We start from the raw sequence: 19,703 nt of genomic DNA on the forward strand, positions 1-19,703 counted from the left end.
GGAAAAATGTCAGGGCTCACCCGTGAATAAAGGACTTGGAGCTTCTGAGAGTCCGAGGGTTCCTCAGTGGATGTTCAACGGTAGCTTTCGAAGGAGGCTAGCCAGTGCTCAAAGGTGGACGTAGTGTTGGCTGCTTGAGGGCTCAGCTACAGGCGTTTAGGCTTGATGCGGAATCCATAGTTTTAAAAATCTTTGCTCAATAAATTGATGCACTATCAATTACCACAAAGACGAGAGTAGTGGAATAATCGAGGCTTTATTGAGCAAAGATGTTGTGCCTCCTGTAGCTGGAACCAGAATGGCTGCAGCACCAGCGAGCACACACATTTATACGCCGCCTACTGGGCGGAGCCAGCAGGCCGGGATTTGCCCATGTACCTCTACGATACAGCTTTACCGTAATACATGTAATACTACTTAGTGGGGACTACCACACTGTCATTATTTGTGTGGGTCATGTGTAATCAGTTGGGAAGGTTAATGTGATGGAGAAGGAGTCAGGTTCAGAGTCCAAGGTGGCCAGATTCACCTTGTTGGATGGTTAAGGTGTTGTTTGTGAGGCAGCAGACATGTTTGAGGACGATATAACTTGGTCAATGGTTGTTGGTCACCAGTGGTATGGATCAAGATTCAATGGAAGGTGAAAAGAGGACACAGGGATGGTTAGTCTGATGGGGAACAAAGAACAAAGAACAAAGAAATGTACAGCACAGGAACAGGCCCTTCGGCCCTCCAAGCCCGTGCCGACCATACTGCCCGACTAAACTACAATCTTCTACACTTCCTGGGTCCGTATCCTTCTATTTCCATCCTATTCATATATTTGTCAAGATGCCCCTTAAATGTCCCTATCGTCCCTGCTTCCACTACCTCCTCCGGTAGCGAGTTCCAGGCACCCACTACCCTCTGCGTAAAAAACTTGCCTCGTACATCTACTCTAAACCTTGCCCCTCTCACCTTAAACCTGTGCCCCCTAGTAATTGACCCCTCTACCCTGGGGAAAAGCCTCTGACTATCCACTCTGTCTATGCCCCTCATAATTTTGTAGACCTCTATCAGGTCTCCCCTCAACCTCCTTCGTTCCAGTGAGAACAAACCGAGTTTATTCAACCGCTCCTCATAGCTAATGCCCTCCATACCAGGCAACATTCTGGTAAATCTCTTCTGCACCCTCTCTAAAGCCTCCACATCCTTCTGGTAGTGTGGCGACCAGAATTGAACACTATACTCCAAGTGTGGCCTAACTAAGGTTCTATACAGCTGCAACATGACTTGCCAATTCTTATACTCAATGCCACGGCCAATGAAGGCAAGCATGCCGTATGCCTTCTTGACTACCTTCTCCACCTGTGTTGCCCCTTTCAGTGACCTGTGGACCTGTACTCCTAGATCTCTTTGACTTTCAATACTCTTGAGGGTTCTACCATTCACTGTATATTCCCTACCTGCATTAGACCTTCCAAAATGCATTACCTCACATTTGTCCGGATTAAACTCCATCTGCCATCTCTCCGCCCAAGTCTCCAGACAATCTAAATCCTGCTGTATCCTCAGACAGTCCTCATCGCTATCCGCAATTCCACCAACCTTTGTGTCGTCTGCAAACTTACTAATCAGACCAGTTACATTTTCCTCCAAATCATTTAGGTGCATCCCTCCATTGCTACCCTCTGCCTTCTATGGCCTAGCCAGTTCTGTATCCACCTTGCCAGTTCACCCCTGATCCCGTGTGACTTCACCTTTTGTACTAGTCTACCATGAGGGACCTTGTCAAAGGCCTTACTGAAGTCCATATAGACAACATCTACTGCCCTACCTGCATCAATCATCTTAGTGACCTCCTCGAAAAACTCTATCAAGTTAGTGAGACACGACCTCCCCTTCACAAAACCGTGTTGCCTCTCACTAATACGTCCATTTGCTTCCAAATGGGAGTAGATCCTGTCTCGAAGAATTCTCTCCAGTAATTTCCCTACCACTGAACTAAGGCTTACCGGCCTGTAGTTCCCGGGATTATCCTTGCTACCCTTCTTAAACAGAGGAACAACATTGGCTATTCTCCAGTCCTCCGGGACATCCCCTGAAGACAGCGAGGATCCAAAGATTTCTGTCAAGGCCTCAGCAATTTCCTCTCCAACAGGTTGGGTGAGATACTAAACATCACTGAACAATAAGTGACTCAGAGCAGGTACTCTTGAAAAAGCCAGTGACGAGCGCTAGAATTGCCAAGACAAAGGATAATAATGGTGCTGCAGGACTGGTCTGTGGGTTTATGAGAGCTCAAGAGGAATGCAAAATCTCACATCACACTTTCTACCCACAGCTAAGATGTGTTCTTTGCAAAACTACATAACTTAAAATTGAATCTATTTAGCTGATGGTAAAATGTCTGTGTGGGCCGAGAGATGTCTCCAGTGACTTTGGTTAACAACATAAGGGCCTATTTAGTTGGTCTGAGGGGAGTAGTGATTAGTTTTCAAACATTAGGGTGCAATTTTTAAAAGAAACACCTAAACCAGATTCAGTTGCGTTCTGTGCTCCCTTGCATAAAATGAGACAGTAATTCACAACTATAACTGTATCTCAATCCTTTCATTGCAGATATTTCATTCTACATTTCATACATGCAGGATTAATCTAAGCCAGGCAATTGAGCTTTTATTTTTCACTTAGAAAGCAACTCATTTTTATCAATTGCTTATGCCACATATAAACTGAACAAAATATTGTGAAGAAGTTGATAATCAGCAAATAGTCATTTATGCAAGGGTGGCATGGTGGGAGGCAGTGAATTTGGAGCAGTAAGCAAGTCATTTCAACTCTGTTCATTCAACTCCCTCACACTGTTGGGCTCAGTAACTGCCACCATAGCATCTCCTAGGGCGCCAGGGAACTGAAGTGCACGGTTCCGTAATCATATTTTTCGTTACATTGTTAGAAGGAATTGTCCTGCTGCAACATGGCATTTAGAAAGACAAGAGAACAATTTACTTCTTAATCGATCAATATCAATTTCAGAACATTATATAATATTAGACATCTGTCACACAGAAGCTTCCCAACACCAATAAAACCATGATGGCAGAACTTTACCCAGTAAAAGGAATAACATCCATTGGATTAAGGAGAAGGGAGGGCCAAAAAGGAGCTGGATTCTTTAGTCCACTGACTATTTTCGCTTACCATTTTCTGGCTGAAGTTCTATAGTTACCTGCCATTCTCCAATAGCTCAACAAAATGGACAAGACTTTTGCTTAAGATTTGATAATAAACATGCAAGCTATTGCCAAGAATGAGAGTATAGAAAGAGAATCTCAGCGAAACCATAAATCTCCCCTCACCCAACTTCAGTTTTTCTTATTAAAGGTTCTTATTAAAGGCAATCAACCAAAACCATTAACTCTGTTTCTATCTCCACACACGCAGGCCGGCCTGCTGAGTGTTTCCAGCATTTTCTGCTTTTATATAAATTTTTCCAGCAATATTGACTGACAAGAAGCCCAGCCAGTTATATACTCCTTAACTCAAACAATTAGAGTCTGACTTGCTTCACTAGAATTAGCAGCTGAGCCCAGCATGGTCTAGGATAGAACCTGAAACTCTCCAGATCAGTTTGGTTCATCTGTTCATCAGATAAGTAAACTCAGCCAGCAGAGAGAACCCATTTTCCTTTTTTTAAACCCCTGAAAGATAACATTATTGAATCTTGCCCAACTTATATTGTTCCCTTCTTATTGTATAAATTATCCCACCGTATGTTTTCATGTAAACCATATAACTGCAGGTACAATGCTATCAAAGAAAAAAATCCTTGAACAGGCAGAGCAACAACACAGAATAGTTGGAGCACAGAAGAAGCCATTCGGCTCATTGTGTCCATGCCAGCTCTCTGCAAGAGCAACTCTGCTAGTCCATGCTCCCTCTCTTTCCCCAAGGCCCAGCAATTTTCATTTTCTCATCAGGTGCTTATGCAAAATGCTTTTAAAAGGCACAATTCATTTTGCTTCCACCACATCCAGATCCTAACAACTGTGTAATAAATTCCTCCTTATGTCACAGTTTTTCTTTTCAGATGTCCTCTGGTTCTCGATCCTTCTGTGAATGGGAACAATTTCAGCTATCAACTCTCTCCAAATCCTTTATGATTTTGAACAACTCTTTCAAATCTCTTCTCAACCTACTCTTCTTTAAGGAGCACAACCGCACTGTCTTAAACATTCTCTGGAGACCCTGTCAAGCCTTCACGAACTGTGGTGCCCAGAAATGGACATGATGGACAGGATTTTCCGCATACCCTCCGGGATTAGGCAGCAGTGGCGGCAGCCCGTCATTGGCCTTTGGCGGACTCTTCTGGTCCTGCCATTGTCAACGGGGTTTCCCGTTGAATGCACCCCTCACTGCCGGGAAACCCACAGCAAGGGTGCACAGTCGGTGGAACCAGAAGAGCCTGCCTGGGTTGTACGGCCAAATCATTCCAGCCGAGTCCAAATTAGAGCGTTATAAAGCATCATCGTAACTTCCTTGTAAACCTCAATTTATTAAAACCCAGGATCCCGTATATCTGTTTAACCAATTTCTCAATATACCCTACCACCTTTAACAATTTGCACATATATACCCATGCTTCTCTCTACTCTGGCATCCCTTTTATAATGATACCCTTCAGTTTATCTTACTTCTCCTCATATTTCCTTCCAAAATTCATCACTTCATACTCCTGCAAAATTTAATCTGTCACGTGTACACCCATTCCACCAACCTCTCCATGTTGTCTTGTAGTCCACCACTCTCCACTTCATGGTTCACAATGGGCACGATCTAATGGCCACACTGCACCTGAAAAGCAGTGCACCGCAGCACAGGTATGGCCGATAAAAGCCAGGAGATACCCATTGTGGGTGGGATCACCTTTAAGCATATCTGCATATTAGAGTGAGAGAGCTAGTCTCACTGTGCAGATTCCTGAGGTACCCAAGGTATTGGGATCCATCTCCTTTGTCTAGTAGATCTTGGGCAAGTGCTGTTCAGCACTGGTCTCCACAAACAGGGACCAGTCGGAATGGCACTCATGGGGATCTCCCAAGGGATCGGAGGCCTCCAGGTGCATGCCCTTTGGGCAGAGTGGTACCCAGCCTGGCACTGCCATGGTGCACAGGTGTCACTGCCTGTTGACGGGGTCACTGCCAGGATGCCAGGTTGGCACTGCCAATGTGCCAAGCTGGCATTTTATGTGCGCTGGCAATCAGAGATAAAGATATGTGTTGGTTTCTGTTTTTCTTTTTTTCCTCTTTGTGAAGTTCTGTCATTTATAACTTAGGAATTGTTGAATATAAAATATGAAAATCCAATAAAAACTTTTTTAAATCTCACAATATAAAAGCACCTAAAGAGTGGCTTTAATTGAGTATTACGATCCCAGTTGCTGTTATAACTGGAAGATCCCAGAAATGAACCCAGGCTCAAAAGACCGTAACTTTTACTTTAAAAAAAAATAAAACATGGAGGAACAGTCACAAGATGCTAAGAAAAAAAACATTTGTTAAACATGAAAAGTTGGATTATTATACAAACTGAAAAGGTCCCTTTCAAGCACTTAAGATGGCTGTGGTCAAATGCACATGCTCCACTCGGAATCCAAATTAGTGTCTATGGATTTGTTCTCAGAATCCGTTCAGATGATAATCACATGAGAGTTTCAAAACAGTACTCCCAAAAACACGCTTTAAAATCTTCTCAGAATAATACTTTCTCTTAGCGGTTTGCATTGCGAAACGCAGACCAGTTTTTCCAAATCATACTTCCACTTTTAACAGTAAATGCAGTCCAGTATTTTACACCAATCCCTTGTCTTGACTGCTGCCCAAATTGCTCACAGTTGTTTTATCTCTTGATTCACAAATTGCATTAAACTGGATTCAGAATTTTATCTACCTCTGAAGTCTGACATTCCACTTTAAATCTAGTTATTATATTTGTCTCTTTAAATCAGAACATTGTGTTTACCCTTCCTTGAATTCTTCTGAACAATTCCTTGATCTCAGTTCTCTTAACTTCAGGTGGCTTAAACAATCTTTCTGACCCAATTCACTGGTTATCTGGACTGTAACCTGTACTTTAGAAAGCTGCCTCTTTCCAGCTTCCCATCCTGTCCAGTCTTTATCCGGGCAAAGTTAAGACATGGTCATTCCCCAATATCTTGTCTCCAAACTGCTGACAAATTCAGCAAGAACATAAAAGCTTCTCTATCTTACAAAGCCCCAGTTGCTAAGCAACACTGCATACCTCTGCTGGCCTATTTATTTACACTTCACGCCATAGCCCTTTCTAAGCACAATAGAAACACAACTGTAACTGAATCAGCCTTCAATTTAATGTAATAATCTTTATTGTCACAAGTAGGTTTACATTTTTAAATAAATAGTTTTATTCTCCTCCTTTTTCACAATATTTAAAACAACAAATAATTAACAATAACAACAAATACAATGGCAATCCCTTAGCCAACAATCCCATCATCCCACCCACCCTCAAACAGCTCCCAACATTTTGAATACAAAACACCAATGAAAAAGAATTATTAATTTATACATTCCAAACCCCGGCCCCAACCCCGCCCTAATGTTCGATGTCACCCAACTCGTGAAAATGCGTGAACAACAAGGCCCATGGGTTGTAGAACCCTTCCATCCTCCCTCTCAACTCGAACTTTACTTTCTCGAGTGTTATGAACTCCAGCAGGTCCTCCCACCACGCCGAGGCACAGGGCGGAGAAGCCGACCTCCACTCCAACAGAATCCGCCTTCGGGCAATCAGCGAGGTGAAGGCCAAGACATCTGCCTCCACACCCGCTTCCAACCCCGGCCAATCTGATACCCCAAATGTGGCTTCTAGGGGACCTGATTAGAGTCTCACATGCATCGCCCTTGAGATTACCATTAAGACTTCCCTCCAATGCCCTCCAGTTTTGGGCAGGACCAAAATGAATGTGATTTGCGGGACCTGTGCCCCACATCATTCACAAACATCCTCCACCCCCTCAAATAGTCAGCTCATCCTCGCCCTTGTGAGGTGCGCCATATAACACCATCTTCAACTGTATCAGCCCCAACCACGCGCACGAAGTTGAGGCATTCACCCTCTGAAACATCTCACACCACAACCCCTCCTCCATGCCCTCCCGAACTCTTCCTCTCATTTTGCCTTAATCCCATACCTTATCTTCTCCCAGAATAACCCCATAAATTCGCCGACACCACCCCTTTCTCCAATCCCCCCACTGTCAATATTTCTTCCAAGAGTGTGGGGGCCGTGCTATCGGAAAGGTCTATACCTCCTTCCTGGCAAAATTTCAGACCTGCATATATCTCAACATCTCCCCCTGCCCCAACCCATATTTCTCCCCCAGATCCTCCAACTTCGCAAACCAGCCTCCCAGAAACAAATCCTTTAATACCCTAACTACCTTCTCCTCCAATCTGCGAAAATACCCATCCCACCTCCCTGGTTCAAATCTATGATTACCTCGAATCGGTATTTCCCTCAGCCCCACCCACAACCTAAAGTGCTGCACAACTGCCTCCAGATCCTGAGCGTCGCCACTACCACCGGACTTGCTGAGTATTTCCCTGGGGCCATCAGGAGCGCCGCTGTTGAAAACTTCCTCAACCCCGACCCCCTGCATAGACTCTCCTCCATTCTAACCCACTGGGAGTCCCCCCCATCCTCTCACCCATCCCCGCACCCTCTCAGCATTCGCTGTCCATTAATAATACAGTAAATTCGGGGAGTTGGCTTACATTTAACACTGCGATGAAGTTGCTGTGAAAAGCCCCTAGTCACCACATTCCAGTACACAGAGGGAGAATTCAGAATATCCAATTCACCTAACAGCACTTCTTTCAGGACTGTGGGAGGAAACCGGAGCACCCGGAGGAAACCACGCAGACACAGGGAGAACGTGCAGACTCCACGCAGACAGTGACCCAAGCCGGGAATCGAACCTGGGACCCTGGAGCTATGAAGCAACACTGCTACCCACAGCCTTCACACCAATAAGCAGCTTTGTCCAGAATGAATCTAACTATAGGTTTTACCATTCCAGGCACAGAAAAATTGAATTAAACATGTCAGACTGTCAGAGATTGCAGCTTTTAAAAAAAACTCAAAAGTAACCTGATTTTTTGGAAATTGCTTTGGACATAGAAACAGAAGTGTACAGATTAACCATGTGAAATCATGGGAAATTAATCAAATTAGAACTGTAGAACATTTGATTCCTACCACAAACAGGCATATCAATGGAATACAAAATAAATGTGTCTTTCTGTATTCATGACTTGAAACATCTTAATTAAGATCTAATAATGGGACAACCAAGGCCATTTAGAATTAGAAGTTTGGCATTTGTAATTCAGGTTTAGGGGAGAAAGATTGTATTTTTGGAAAGCACTGTAATAGGCATTAAACTGATTTTTAAAATCAGCATATGAATTTATTTCTACAAATATTCACGAATTACAAAGTTAGGCAAAAGTTTAATTGAAACAGTAGTGAAATATTTACTTTATCTCTGCATCAACCACTGCACGGGCACAGTATTTATACAGAAAGGTATAAGTAAAATTATTCAACTTGCACTGAGAAGTGCAACCTGAAATTCGAGAAATGACTGAATTCTGACTATATTTAGTAGGAATCAGAGGCATCATCCCTTTCGTGATGAACCAAGCACTTTGTGATCATAGACCTATTTCAGTGTAACAAACTGTCAATATTAAAATAAAATATTTTGTAGTAAGATATACCTGCATAGGATCTCCAGCCAGGACTATTCTAGTGGTTTTATCAGCCAACCCAAGGGCCACAATGGTTTCACACTCAATTGCTCGAGAAGCATCATCCACTAAAATGTGTGTAAAGTAGCCTGTGGAGAAACAACACATTTAAAGCAAAAGGGAATCTGCAAAGAGCTCAAAACTACTGTACAATATTTATTAGAAAATATTTAATCTTCAGTCTTAGGTTACCTACAGCTAACAATGACTTGAATGCATCATTTCAAGCAAATGTTTTTTTTGCTGAGCTTCTCAATGGAGTCTGCTAATCACCAGGAATGATGACTATTCAATGATATTGGACCCATCATGCAACATAAAACAAAGGATGCCCTCGAATCCTTTCTGACACTCCCATCCCAGGATGTGTACTTATCATAATGAATTTTAAGAAGTACACTGCAAGCATTAATAAAAATTAAAAGTCCATTATTAACATAAGCTGACCAAGTCTCAACACAAACATTTACCTTTACATGGCACTTTTATCCCAATTGGTCTCACAGAGGAGTAGCCAAAAAAGGATTGGACACCAATGGGGTTCACAAGAATGATCCCTGGAATGAAGAGCTTGCTGTATCAGGAACGGTTGAGGACTCTGGGTCTGTACTCGTTGGAGTTTAGAAGGACGAGGGGGATCCTATTGAAGTTTACAGGATACTGCGAGGCTGGATAGTGGACGTAAAGAGGATATTTCCACTTGTTGGAAAAACTAGAACCAGAGGGCATAATCTCAGACTAAAGGGACGATCCTTTCAAACAGAGATGAGGAAGAATTTCTTCAGCCAGAGGGTGGTGAATCCGTGGAACTCTTTGCCGCAGACGGCTGTGGAAGCCAAATCACTAAGTGTCTTTAAGACAGAGATAGATAGGTTCTTGATTAATAAGGGGATTATGGGTTATGGGGAAAAGGCAGGAGGATGGGAATGAGAAAAATATTAACCATGATTGAATGGCGGAGCAGACTCAATGGGCCGAGTGACCTAACTCTGCTCCTATGTCTTATGGTCCTATGAAGACATAGATAATAATAATAATATCCTTTTACTGTCACAGGTATGAAGTTACTGTGAAAAGCCCCTAGTCGCCACATTCCGGCGCCTGTTCGGGTAAGCTGGTACAGGAATTGAACCCCTGCTGCTGGCCTTGTGGGGGAGGGGGTGATATTGCTAGTTAACTCAGGTTAGAGACTAAGAGAGGGGAGGCCATGAAGACTAGGAGTTGCAAGTAAGCAGAACAGGCAGTGAAGGGGTTGAGCTGAAGTTTGTGTGCAAAAGATTACAGGCAGCAGAGTTTTAGGTGAATTGAAGTATAGGTAGGGTGCAAGGTAAGAGACAGAGGGTGAAAGAGTGAGTGTGTGTGTGTGTGTGCGAGAAAAAGAAAAAGAGAGAGTGCGAGAGAGAGAGATGCATTCATGCAACTCCTTGCAAATAGTTATCCCAGCAGCATATCAGTGACCCATCCTTTTGTTAAGGCTGATGGAAAATAAAAATGATTCCCAAAATGAACCTCGAGGCTGTCCAACCTTGTAAAGATTGATAAAATCTCAGTGCTTGCAAAGTTTAAAGATTTGCCTCTATACCACGCACTCATTATGTTTTGCATCAGCAGCTTCCCTCTGTAAAATCCTGAACCAAACAGTTGGAAAGAGATTTAGTCCATGACATCAGTGAACAGTTGTGTCGAACCACAGAGACCAATATAAACTGACTGGAAACACAAAAAAAGCTATCCAACAATTTAACTCTCAACATGATATCATTAATAAAGTATTCATTCAGTCAGATTTAATTGCTTTAAGGTACACCACTTACATGCATTTCCACATCTAGAAATGCCAAATCAGAGACTATTGATCAAACAAGTGAATAAAAACAGAAACGGTGGAACCAGATCAGGCAGCATCTATCAAAAGAAAAACAAGCTAACATTTCAAGTTGATATTTCATCAGATTAGTTCTGATAAGGGATCATCAACTTGAAATGTGAACGGTTTCTCACTCTCTCCACAGTTGTTACCTGACCTGCTGAGTATTTCCACCATTTTCTGTTGATATTTCAGATTTTCAGCCTCTGTATTTTGCTTTCAAAGTGAATAAAGTCGCTTGAACATCCCGAGACACAAAATGATGGTAGCAATTGTCTCAAAGTAAAAAGCCCAGACATAATCCAAGAACTGAAATAATTCACCTGTCCCCAAGCAGAATAAACACAGCCACAAACTGAGCAACTGGGATTATGCAACTGCCAGCTTTCCTCAACTAAGGTAGCAAAATGAGTCCAAGTGACAGGCAGCCCCTAACGTTCTTAATATAACCTCCTTAATAGGAACTGTATGTGAACTGCTGGACCGCCTTATAAACAGAGGCATTTTGATCAGCAGCATGACCCCAAAAGTGGTTTCCTTTCACTCTCCATAATGCATATCGTATTTTGTAAAGTTTCAGCTGATATCTGTTCTTACAGACATACAATTTAACCCTGAAGAAAATTCTCATCATTTTAATCAAAATATCTGATTTTCTCATTATTGACTGACCATGCCCCATTATAGCAAATTTGATTCTCACTGATAGTCATGACACCAATATCCCCACCCAAAATTATCCAAAAGCAAAACAATCTGTAGTAACAATTTAGGAGTGTGATTTATTTTACTATCTTTGGAAATTATGCAATATGTGTCACCCATTTAAATTGATAAACTACACATTTTCCAGTAGGCTAAACAGCTGGCTTATAATGCAGAACAATGCCAGCAGCGCAGGTTCAATTCCCATACTGGCCTTCCCGAACAGGCACCGGAATGTGGCGACTAGGGGCTTTTCACAGTAACTTCATTGAAGCCTACTTGTGACAATAAGCTATTATTATTTTCTTACAAGTTGTGACAGAAAGAAAGAGAGCTGGCTTGTAAATGGGAATGGAAGATGGAGAGCATCAAATGAAGGAGCTGTCCACTGACCTCACAAAACTCAATAATCTGCAAAATGTGCAGCTACGTCAGTGGGGAACTCATTAAAAAGAGCACCAATCTGCTCCTGCAATCCAGATGTCAAATTACATATTTATGAGAAGATTGACACCACTCTCCTTCCGAATCCTCCTACATTGCACACTGGAAAGTGTACGTTCTACTCAATCTATTGCCTCATCCATGAGCTGAAACTTCCATCCATGCTCCAGCGACCTACAGGTATTGTGACGAGCCAACCCCTCCTCTCAAACTAACTGTTGTAATTGTAAACCTCAGGGCATCTCAATGGAGGATTCAATCACCAAACACTCAGCAGCTCATTAATCCATCTGGATTGCAGATCCTAGTGACAGTTGCTATAATTGTAATTTAGGCCCCTCCTTCGGCAACACCTTCATAAGATCATAGGCCAAGCAATGTTTCAATTTGGCATTATCCAGGTAAAAGTTAAGCCAATGCATTGTTAACCTCTCCTTAAGAGTAAATGGTCACTTTGAGTATGGATTTCAAATTTAGAGCGCTCGTAGTTAGTAAATGTAACACCACTATTCATGAAAGGAGGCAGAGAAAAAACAAGGAACTGCAGGTCAGTTAGCTTCAGTCTTCAAGAAAGAGCTAGCATCTATTATTAAGAAAATCTTAACAATGCACTTGGAAGATCATAGTATGATCAGACAAAGTCAACTGAGTTTTAGAAACGGAAATAGTGTTTAACAAATTTATTAGACTTTTTGAGGATGTAACCAATAGGGTAGATAAAGGGGAACCAGTGGATGTAGCATGCCTGAACTTCAAAAGACATTTGATAAAGGTGCCACACAAAAGTTTAATAAGCCACATGAGGGTTCATGGAAATGAGGGCATTATATTAGTATGGACAGAAGATTGTTAATGCAAAAAGTATGCATAAATCAGGCATTCTCAAGCTGGCAGATTGTGACTGGTGGAATGCTGCAAGAATCAGTGCTGGAGCTTCAGCTATTTACGATCTAAATTAATGACTTGGACAAAGTGACAGAGTAATGTATCTCAGTTTCCTAATGTAGGGATGCAAGCCATGAAGAGGGCAGAGAAAGACTGCAAGAAGGCAGGTTAAGTAAATGCAGAACAAGATGGCAGATGGAATAGAATGAATGAAATGAATGAATGAAAATCGCTTATTGTCACAAGTAGGCTTCAAATGAAGTTACTGTGAAAAGTCCCCAGTCGCCACATTCCGGCACCTGTTCGGGGAGGCTGTTACGAGAATGTGGGAAAGTGGGAGATTATGCATTTTCGTCATAGGAATAGAAAAGCAAAATATTTTTAAAAGGCTTGAAATTTGTAAATGTTGATGTACAAAGAGACTTGGGTGTGCTCCTACAAGAAACACAAGTTAGCTTACAGATACAACAAACAAAAAGGCATGTTGGGCTTTATTGTAAGATTAGAATATAAGAATAAGGAGATCTTGTTACATTGTACAGAGCTTGAGTATCATATTTAAGCAAGGATATACTGACATACTTACACTGGAGGCAGTACATTGACGATTCATTAGATTGGACCCTGAGATAAGAGTGTTGTCCTATGATAAAAGACTGAGTAAATTGGGCCTGTATTCTCAGGAATTTAGACGAATGTGAAGTGATCTCATTGAAACACACAAGATTCTGAAGGGGCTTGATAGGGTAGATAACTGTTACGTTTTTTCTGCTGGCAGAAGACTAACACAGGAGCACAGTCTCAGGATATAGGGATCGGTCATTTAGGACAGAGGAGAAAGAGAAATTACTTCACTGAAAAGGTTGGGAATCTTTGAGGATTGTGGATGCTCTATTGCTGACTATACTTAAAGACTGACGGTCAGATTTTTGGTCAGAAAATCAAGAGATATGGGGGGCTGGCAGGAAAGCGAAGTTGAAGCCCATGATGACACTGAATGGTGGAACAGGCTCAATGGGCCATATGGTTTACCCCTGCTCCTATTTTCTGTGTTCTTGTGCCCAGCCATAGCAGGGGGCACCCATGAAAAGGCCTCAACAGGTCAATGGATGCAGCCTAACTGAAGTCAATCTATCATTCATTGTAGTTATTACAAAGGATTACATAGGATACATGACACAAAACAGACCACTCAGCCGGAACAGTCCATGCAGTGTTCATGTTCCACTCTAGCCACCTCCCATCTATCCTCATTTAAATCTATTATTGTAGACCACTATTCCCTTCTCCCTCATTTGCTTGTCTAACTTCTCCTTTAATGCATCTATCTCGGTGTTCTTCAAAGTCGGGGGCGCGACCCATGGGTGGGTCGCGGGCGGGTGTCGGGAGGGTCGCGGAGCCGTTGTCCGCGGCGCTCCCGATCGCGCAAATCCCCACGCAGCAGCCAGCTTTTCATAACGCCGGCTGCAATGGGCCGCGAACATGTTAAAAAAAAACTTGCCCGCATTGCGCATACGCATATAATCAGGCACGCATGCGCAGTGCGGCCGCTAGTTTTTTTAAACAGTTGCAGCTTTCTGTTTTACAAGTTCTGTAGTGGTTTTTATTCATTTAATTTATTCATTTAATTTCTATTTTTTTCATTTATTTTATTCATTTTGTTTTTTTTACAAGTTCGGGGGGGGGGGGTTTATTTGATAAAATTTTACAGGAAAAAAATTCAGAACTTTGGACAGATGGAGACTCCATACTTTCCAACACAAAAAGGCTTCACCTTCATCCAACAGGTTCCATTGGAGGAGCGTGTACAAGGGCCAAAGGGACCCAAAACCATTTCCTCCATTTTTGTCAGCACCAAACAAGGCAAAAGAAAATGGTGGGTCGTGCCGGCGTGGGTCGCGCTGGTCGGCAGGCGTGGGTCGCAAAGGCCGGCCGGGTTGGGTCCCGAAGGTTGGCCGGTTGGTAAAAATGGGTCTCCGGAAAAAAAGTTTGAAGAACTCTGATCTATCTGATTTGCTTCAACCACTCCCCATGGTAGAGCGTTCCACAGTCTCATACTCTTTGGTAAATCAGTTTCTTCTGAATTGCCTTTGGATTTCTTGATATCTGGTCCCTAGTTATACTCTTCCCCACTGGAGAAAACATTCTCTCTATAACTATCCCAGTTTGCAAGGAGTCCATTTCATCAGCTCCTGTCCCAGAACTGGTGCCAATATCTCATGTATAGGAACAGCTTCTTCTTACATCAGCCCTCCAGCCGCATGATCAGTCTCCTGCTATGCCAATTTGCATGTATCATGGGCAATAATCCAGAGATTATCTTCAAGGTCCTGATTTATAATTTAGAGCCCAAATCTAGTTACTCTTTCAGGAGGACCTCTTCTTAGTTGCTACTCATGCTGTTTGTTCCAACATGGATTGCAACAACTTGATTTAACCAAAGAGAAAATGCTGGGAAATCTCAGCAGATCTGGCAGCATCTGTAGGGAGAGAAAAGGGTCATCTGGACTCGAAACATTAACTCTTTTCTCTCCCTACAGATGCTGCCACACCTGCTGAGATTTTCCAGCATTTTCTCTTCGGTTTCAGATTCCAGCATCCGCACTAATTTGCTTTTAACTTGATTTATCCCCTCTTTCGAAATTCCTCTCCAGCCACGGTGAGATATCCCTTACCCTGACACCAGGTAGGTGAGAGATCCTTCAGGATTCTTGTTCTTGGCTGCAGAGGACATCAATTATCCCCTAATTATACCAGCACATTTCAATCAGCTCCCCTTCCTGTAGTCTTTTTCCTTATTCTTACAGGTAGCAAGTATTTTGAACCTGTTGGACAGGACCAGTTTCTGCAGGGCATCTCCTAAACCCCACTATCCCGCTCCCTTTCCTGAACCTATGCTTTCCTCTGGGATGTGACTGTATTCTGGATAAAACTGTCTAGAAATTCCTCCCACTCTCCTATGTGTCAAGAGTTTCTTCCACTCACATTCCAGCTCAATGACACTGCGCCAGATAAGTTCAAGGTGGAGACAACTCCGGCAGACATGTTTACTTGGGACAGTTGGCAGCCCACAAACTCCCAGACATCTGCACACAGTAGTATTTTCAAATGCTTGCTGCTGTTGTGTTTTTATCATATTCTTTTTAAAAGATGATCAGACTGGGGCAGTACGGCTAAGAACCAGAGTAAAGTCATGACCCGGGCACCAGGACCTCTGCATTTACACTCTAAAAGTGACTTCCTTTTCCTAGTAGCAGACTCATAAGCATATGCATCTACAATAATGGTGCTGTGATTAATTACAATCTTATGGTGACGCAGAAAATAAATACAATGATTTAAAGCCCTTACCGTGCTGCTTATTAATTGGACAAACATTTTATTTCTTTGAATTCTTCAATCAACCATGTTTTGACCTCAAAGGAGATCAGTTGGATAAATATTGCAGAGCTGGCAGCTAGATTTCAGTTCTGCTCATCATGCAGGTGAATGCATAGCAGTCTTCAGCACTTACATACACTTAACACCCGACAATATACATAAGAACATAACATACAAAACAAAAGTAGGAGTGGATCATTTGGCCCACAAACCTACTGTGTCATGCAATAAGATCATAACTGGCCTGATTGTGGCCTTAAAAACACTTTCCTTCCTGCATCCCATAACGCTGAACTCACTTGTATCAAAATCTGTCTAATTCAGCCTTGAATATATTCAATCACCCAGTCTCCACGGCTTTCTGGGAAAGAGAATTCCAAGGACTAATGATCAAGAGAATAAATTCCTCCTCATCTCAGTCTTAAATGGGAGACTGTGAGGAATGTAGAAAATATTATAATATCCACAGGAGTCCCGAGAAGGTATAACCATAAAGGTTTTTTTAGTCAAAGAAGGATGAGACAGCAACATGGCATGCAATACATCAGAATATCGATCTGCCGATTCCAAACCTGGCCTCTTTTAAGTAGTTAGTTCATGAGCCCCAACTTTTAGACCTCCACTCCACAGCAGGGGAGCTTGTACCCCTCGAGCCCCACTGGGAGATCAATTGGGTCATCCCCAAGGGTCTCATGAGGGTTATTATATTCCCCCCCTCACCCCCGAAGTCCGCAAGCCCACTGTCATTGAGGGTGGAGGAGATCTTCTACGTCGCTTCACCTGCGGTTCAGTTTCCAATGGTAGTGCAGCCAGGTCGGGTGCGTAACGCGTCAGGGAGCGGTGCTTCCACATCAATTGCTGGGGGATGCTGTCGGTGGTCTTTCCTTGATCCGAACGGTGTTCTGAGACTATGGATGCTTCGGTCTCCATGTCTGACCCAGAATCTTCCATCTCACGCATATCTGCATCCTGGTCCTTGGGGATTCTTGCTCCTGGGTCCCTGGATGATGAGAAAAAAGGGACTTGGGACTGGCTCATCTAACGGGGCTGGCCCTGGTGCAGGTTCACTACCTTTAAGATGGTCCACTTGTTTGCGTACCATCCGCTCCTTGGTTTTTACCATATCAAAGACCGGTCCAGTCTTCTCCATTATGGTCCCTGGTACCCACTGGGCACAGTCTCCAAAATTTGGGATATACACAGTGTCTCCTGGGTTGAACCCTGTTATTATTGCAAAGTGCTGCCTATAAACATATTGGTGGAACTTTTTGATCGCAGTGTCTACGGCCAGTCCTTCCTTTTCGATCTGAGCATACCTGTGCTCTGCGTCGGTCAAAGTTCTTGATGCATAGACTATTGGCCTCTCCATCCCATCGGCCATCCAGTAGGATATCACCAGCCCATAGGGGAGGCATCACACATGATCAGGAGTGGTATGGATGAGTCGTAATGCATTAGCAGCCTCGAGGACAACAGTTGTCACTTTACTTTGGCAAACATCTCTTCCTGCAGCGCTCTCCATGCCCATATCTGATGTCTTTTTCAAGGAGTGCATGTAGTGGTGCCAATACAGTTGCCAAATTCGGAGTGAATTGACCAGTCCAAGAAAAGATCGTAGCTCTGTTGTATTCTCAGGTGTGGAGGGCTTGCTTGTACAGACGGATGATACTCCTAATGGAGGCCTGGTGTAATTCTACAGACCCCTGTGGGTATTGAGGGTCACATATCTCCTGGAGTCCTCATCCAACTCCAACTGGAGGTATGCGTGGCGAATTTGAAGGAAGAATTACCCCCAGCTAACTTTACATAAAGGTCCTCCATGCGCAGCATCTGGTACCCGTCTAATTGGAAGGCCTTGTTCACTGTCAATTTGTTACCACCACATAGGCGGATGGTCTAATCCGGTTTCAGCACCAGGACTACAGATGCTGCCTACTCCCACGGATGAATAAGACTCGGGCTGAGGTCATCGTCCACTTTCGACAACAGGGCATAGGGGACTGGGCGGGCCCCAAAATACTTTGGTTGTGGTTTTGGATTCATGTAAATTTTGGCCATGGCTCCCTTTATTTTCCCCATCGATCTTGGAAAACATCCAGGTATTTTTCCAGGAACTTGTACAACCCACCAGTGCCCATTTTGCTGCCAATCCAGGTGGCGTCTCTGCAACCAGTTGCGGCCCAACAGACTGGATCCAGGCCTTCGTACTATCAGTGGCAAACAAACGGATTGCTGCCCGTAGACAACCGGAGTAGTTGTTGTTCCAGCAATGGCCAGTGGTTCGCCGGTATATGTCGCTAATCTCGGATTGGATTTGTTTTTATTGCCACATGTACCATGGTAGAGTGAAAAGTATTGTTCTGCGTACAGTCGAGACAGATCATTCCATACATGAAAGAAAAACATAGGGCATACATAAGTACACAATGTAAATACATAGACACAGGAATCGGGTGAAGCATACAGGAGTACAGTACTATTCAGTAGAGAAGATGTGTGACGAGATCACATCATGCCTTTGTGTCCCTTAGGTCCACGCGTTGGATCCCTGCATGGACTTTCCAGTACTTTTGCTGACCTATGATCAAAATAGCAGCTCCTGTGTCTATTTTCATCTCTAGCAGTTGGCTAGTTACCTGGATGGTGATCTAGACGGGAGCTACTTGGTGCAGCAATGCAGTTTAGCTGCATGCACTCGTCCTCCTGGGGTTGTGCTAAGTGTAAAGCCCTGGCTCTGGGTAGGCGTGTGCCTCGACCAGGGCGACGCGTTCGCTGACAGTTCTGACGTTCCTTCGACCTCAGGTGCAGCATCCTGGAGTTCAGGAGAGATGTCACATCGGTCTGTAGGGGATCTCGGCCCACAGGACTGACCTCGATCCTGCTCGGGCAGCGACTGGGTTCCATAAGTTATGCTCTTATGGGGTATTAAGCGCTGGAAGCGGTGGCACCCAAGACTATTCATCTCCCTATCCAGTGAGCCTTGGATTTCCTGGACTCCCTTCTCCATGTTTTCACGTGAGAGGGATAACTCTCTGGTCTTTTTCAAGTACAAAGAAGGTTTTGCCAGCAATGTGCAGTGAGTTGGCATGTTGTTTATACCACACACAAGGCAGTCTCATAGCACTCCCGGAAGGGATGGCCCATAGTCGCAATGCTCGGCCAGCTTGCGTAGGCGTATCAGGAATTCCGTGAACCATTTCCCTGGGTTCACCCAGCCGTGTTGAACCTGTACTTCTGTACCATCACCCACAATTTGGGGTCATAATGGTCCACCACAAGTGCTATTAGCTCATCAAAGGTCTTTGAATCTGCGACTGTTGGATAGGTAAGAATAAAGGTTGGGGCTCTGCAGGCGGTCAGGAGTATCACCTTTTGGTGGTCGTCTCCTGTAATGGCATTCTCCTGAAAAAAAAGCGCATCCGTTCAGCATACTGGGCCCAATGTTCTATGCCTGCATAGAAAGATTCAAGCCTCCCAAAAAGCAGCACTTTTAATCTTCTGACCTAGCTCTCTTGCAGAATTTAAATGTGGTCCGGAAATCCAGAATCGCAGCGTGTAGCTCTGCTTTCCTCGTCGCCAGTATAATA

General features: G+C 43.6%; 1 protein-coding gene across 5 annotated transcripts in view; it reads right to left on the reverse strand.

Moving 5' to 3' along the window:
- LOC140394181 (probable helicase with zinc finger domain) overlaps positions 1-19,703 on the reverse strand; it is a 682,830-nt gene that overhangs the window by 499,719 nt on the left and 163,408 nt on the right. For all 5 annotated transcript variants that reach the window (XM_072481139.1, XM_072481135.1, XM_072481136.1 and 2 more), the window contains one exon: positions 8,805-8,923. In XM_072481139.1, the coding sequence (XP_072337240.1) occupies positions 8,805-8,923 (119 nt within the window). The remainder of the gene's footprint in view (positions 1-8,804; positions 8,924-19,703) is intronic.

The sequence above is a fragment of the Scyliorhinus torazame genome, chromosome 17 (genome assembly GCF_047496885.1).
Source record: "Scyliorhinus torazame isolate Kashiwa2021f chromosome 17, sScyTor2.1, whole genome shotgun sequence".
Classification (NCBI taxonomy): domain Eukaryota; kingdom Metazoa; phylum Chordata; class Chondrichthyes; order Carcharhiniformes; family Scyliorhinidae; genus Scyliorhinus; species Scyliorhinus torazame.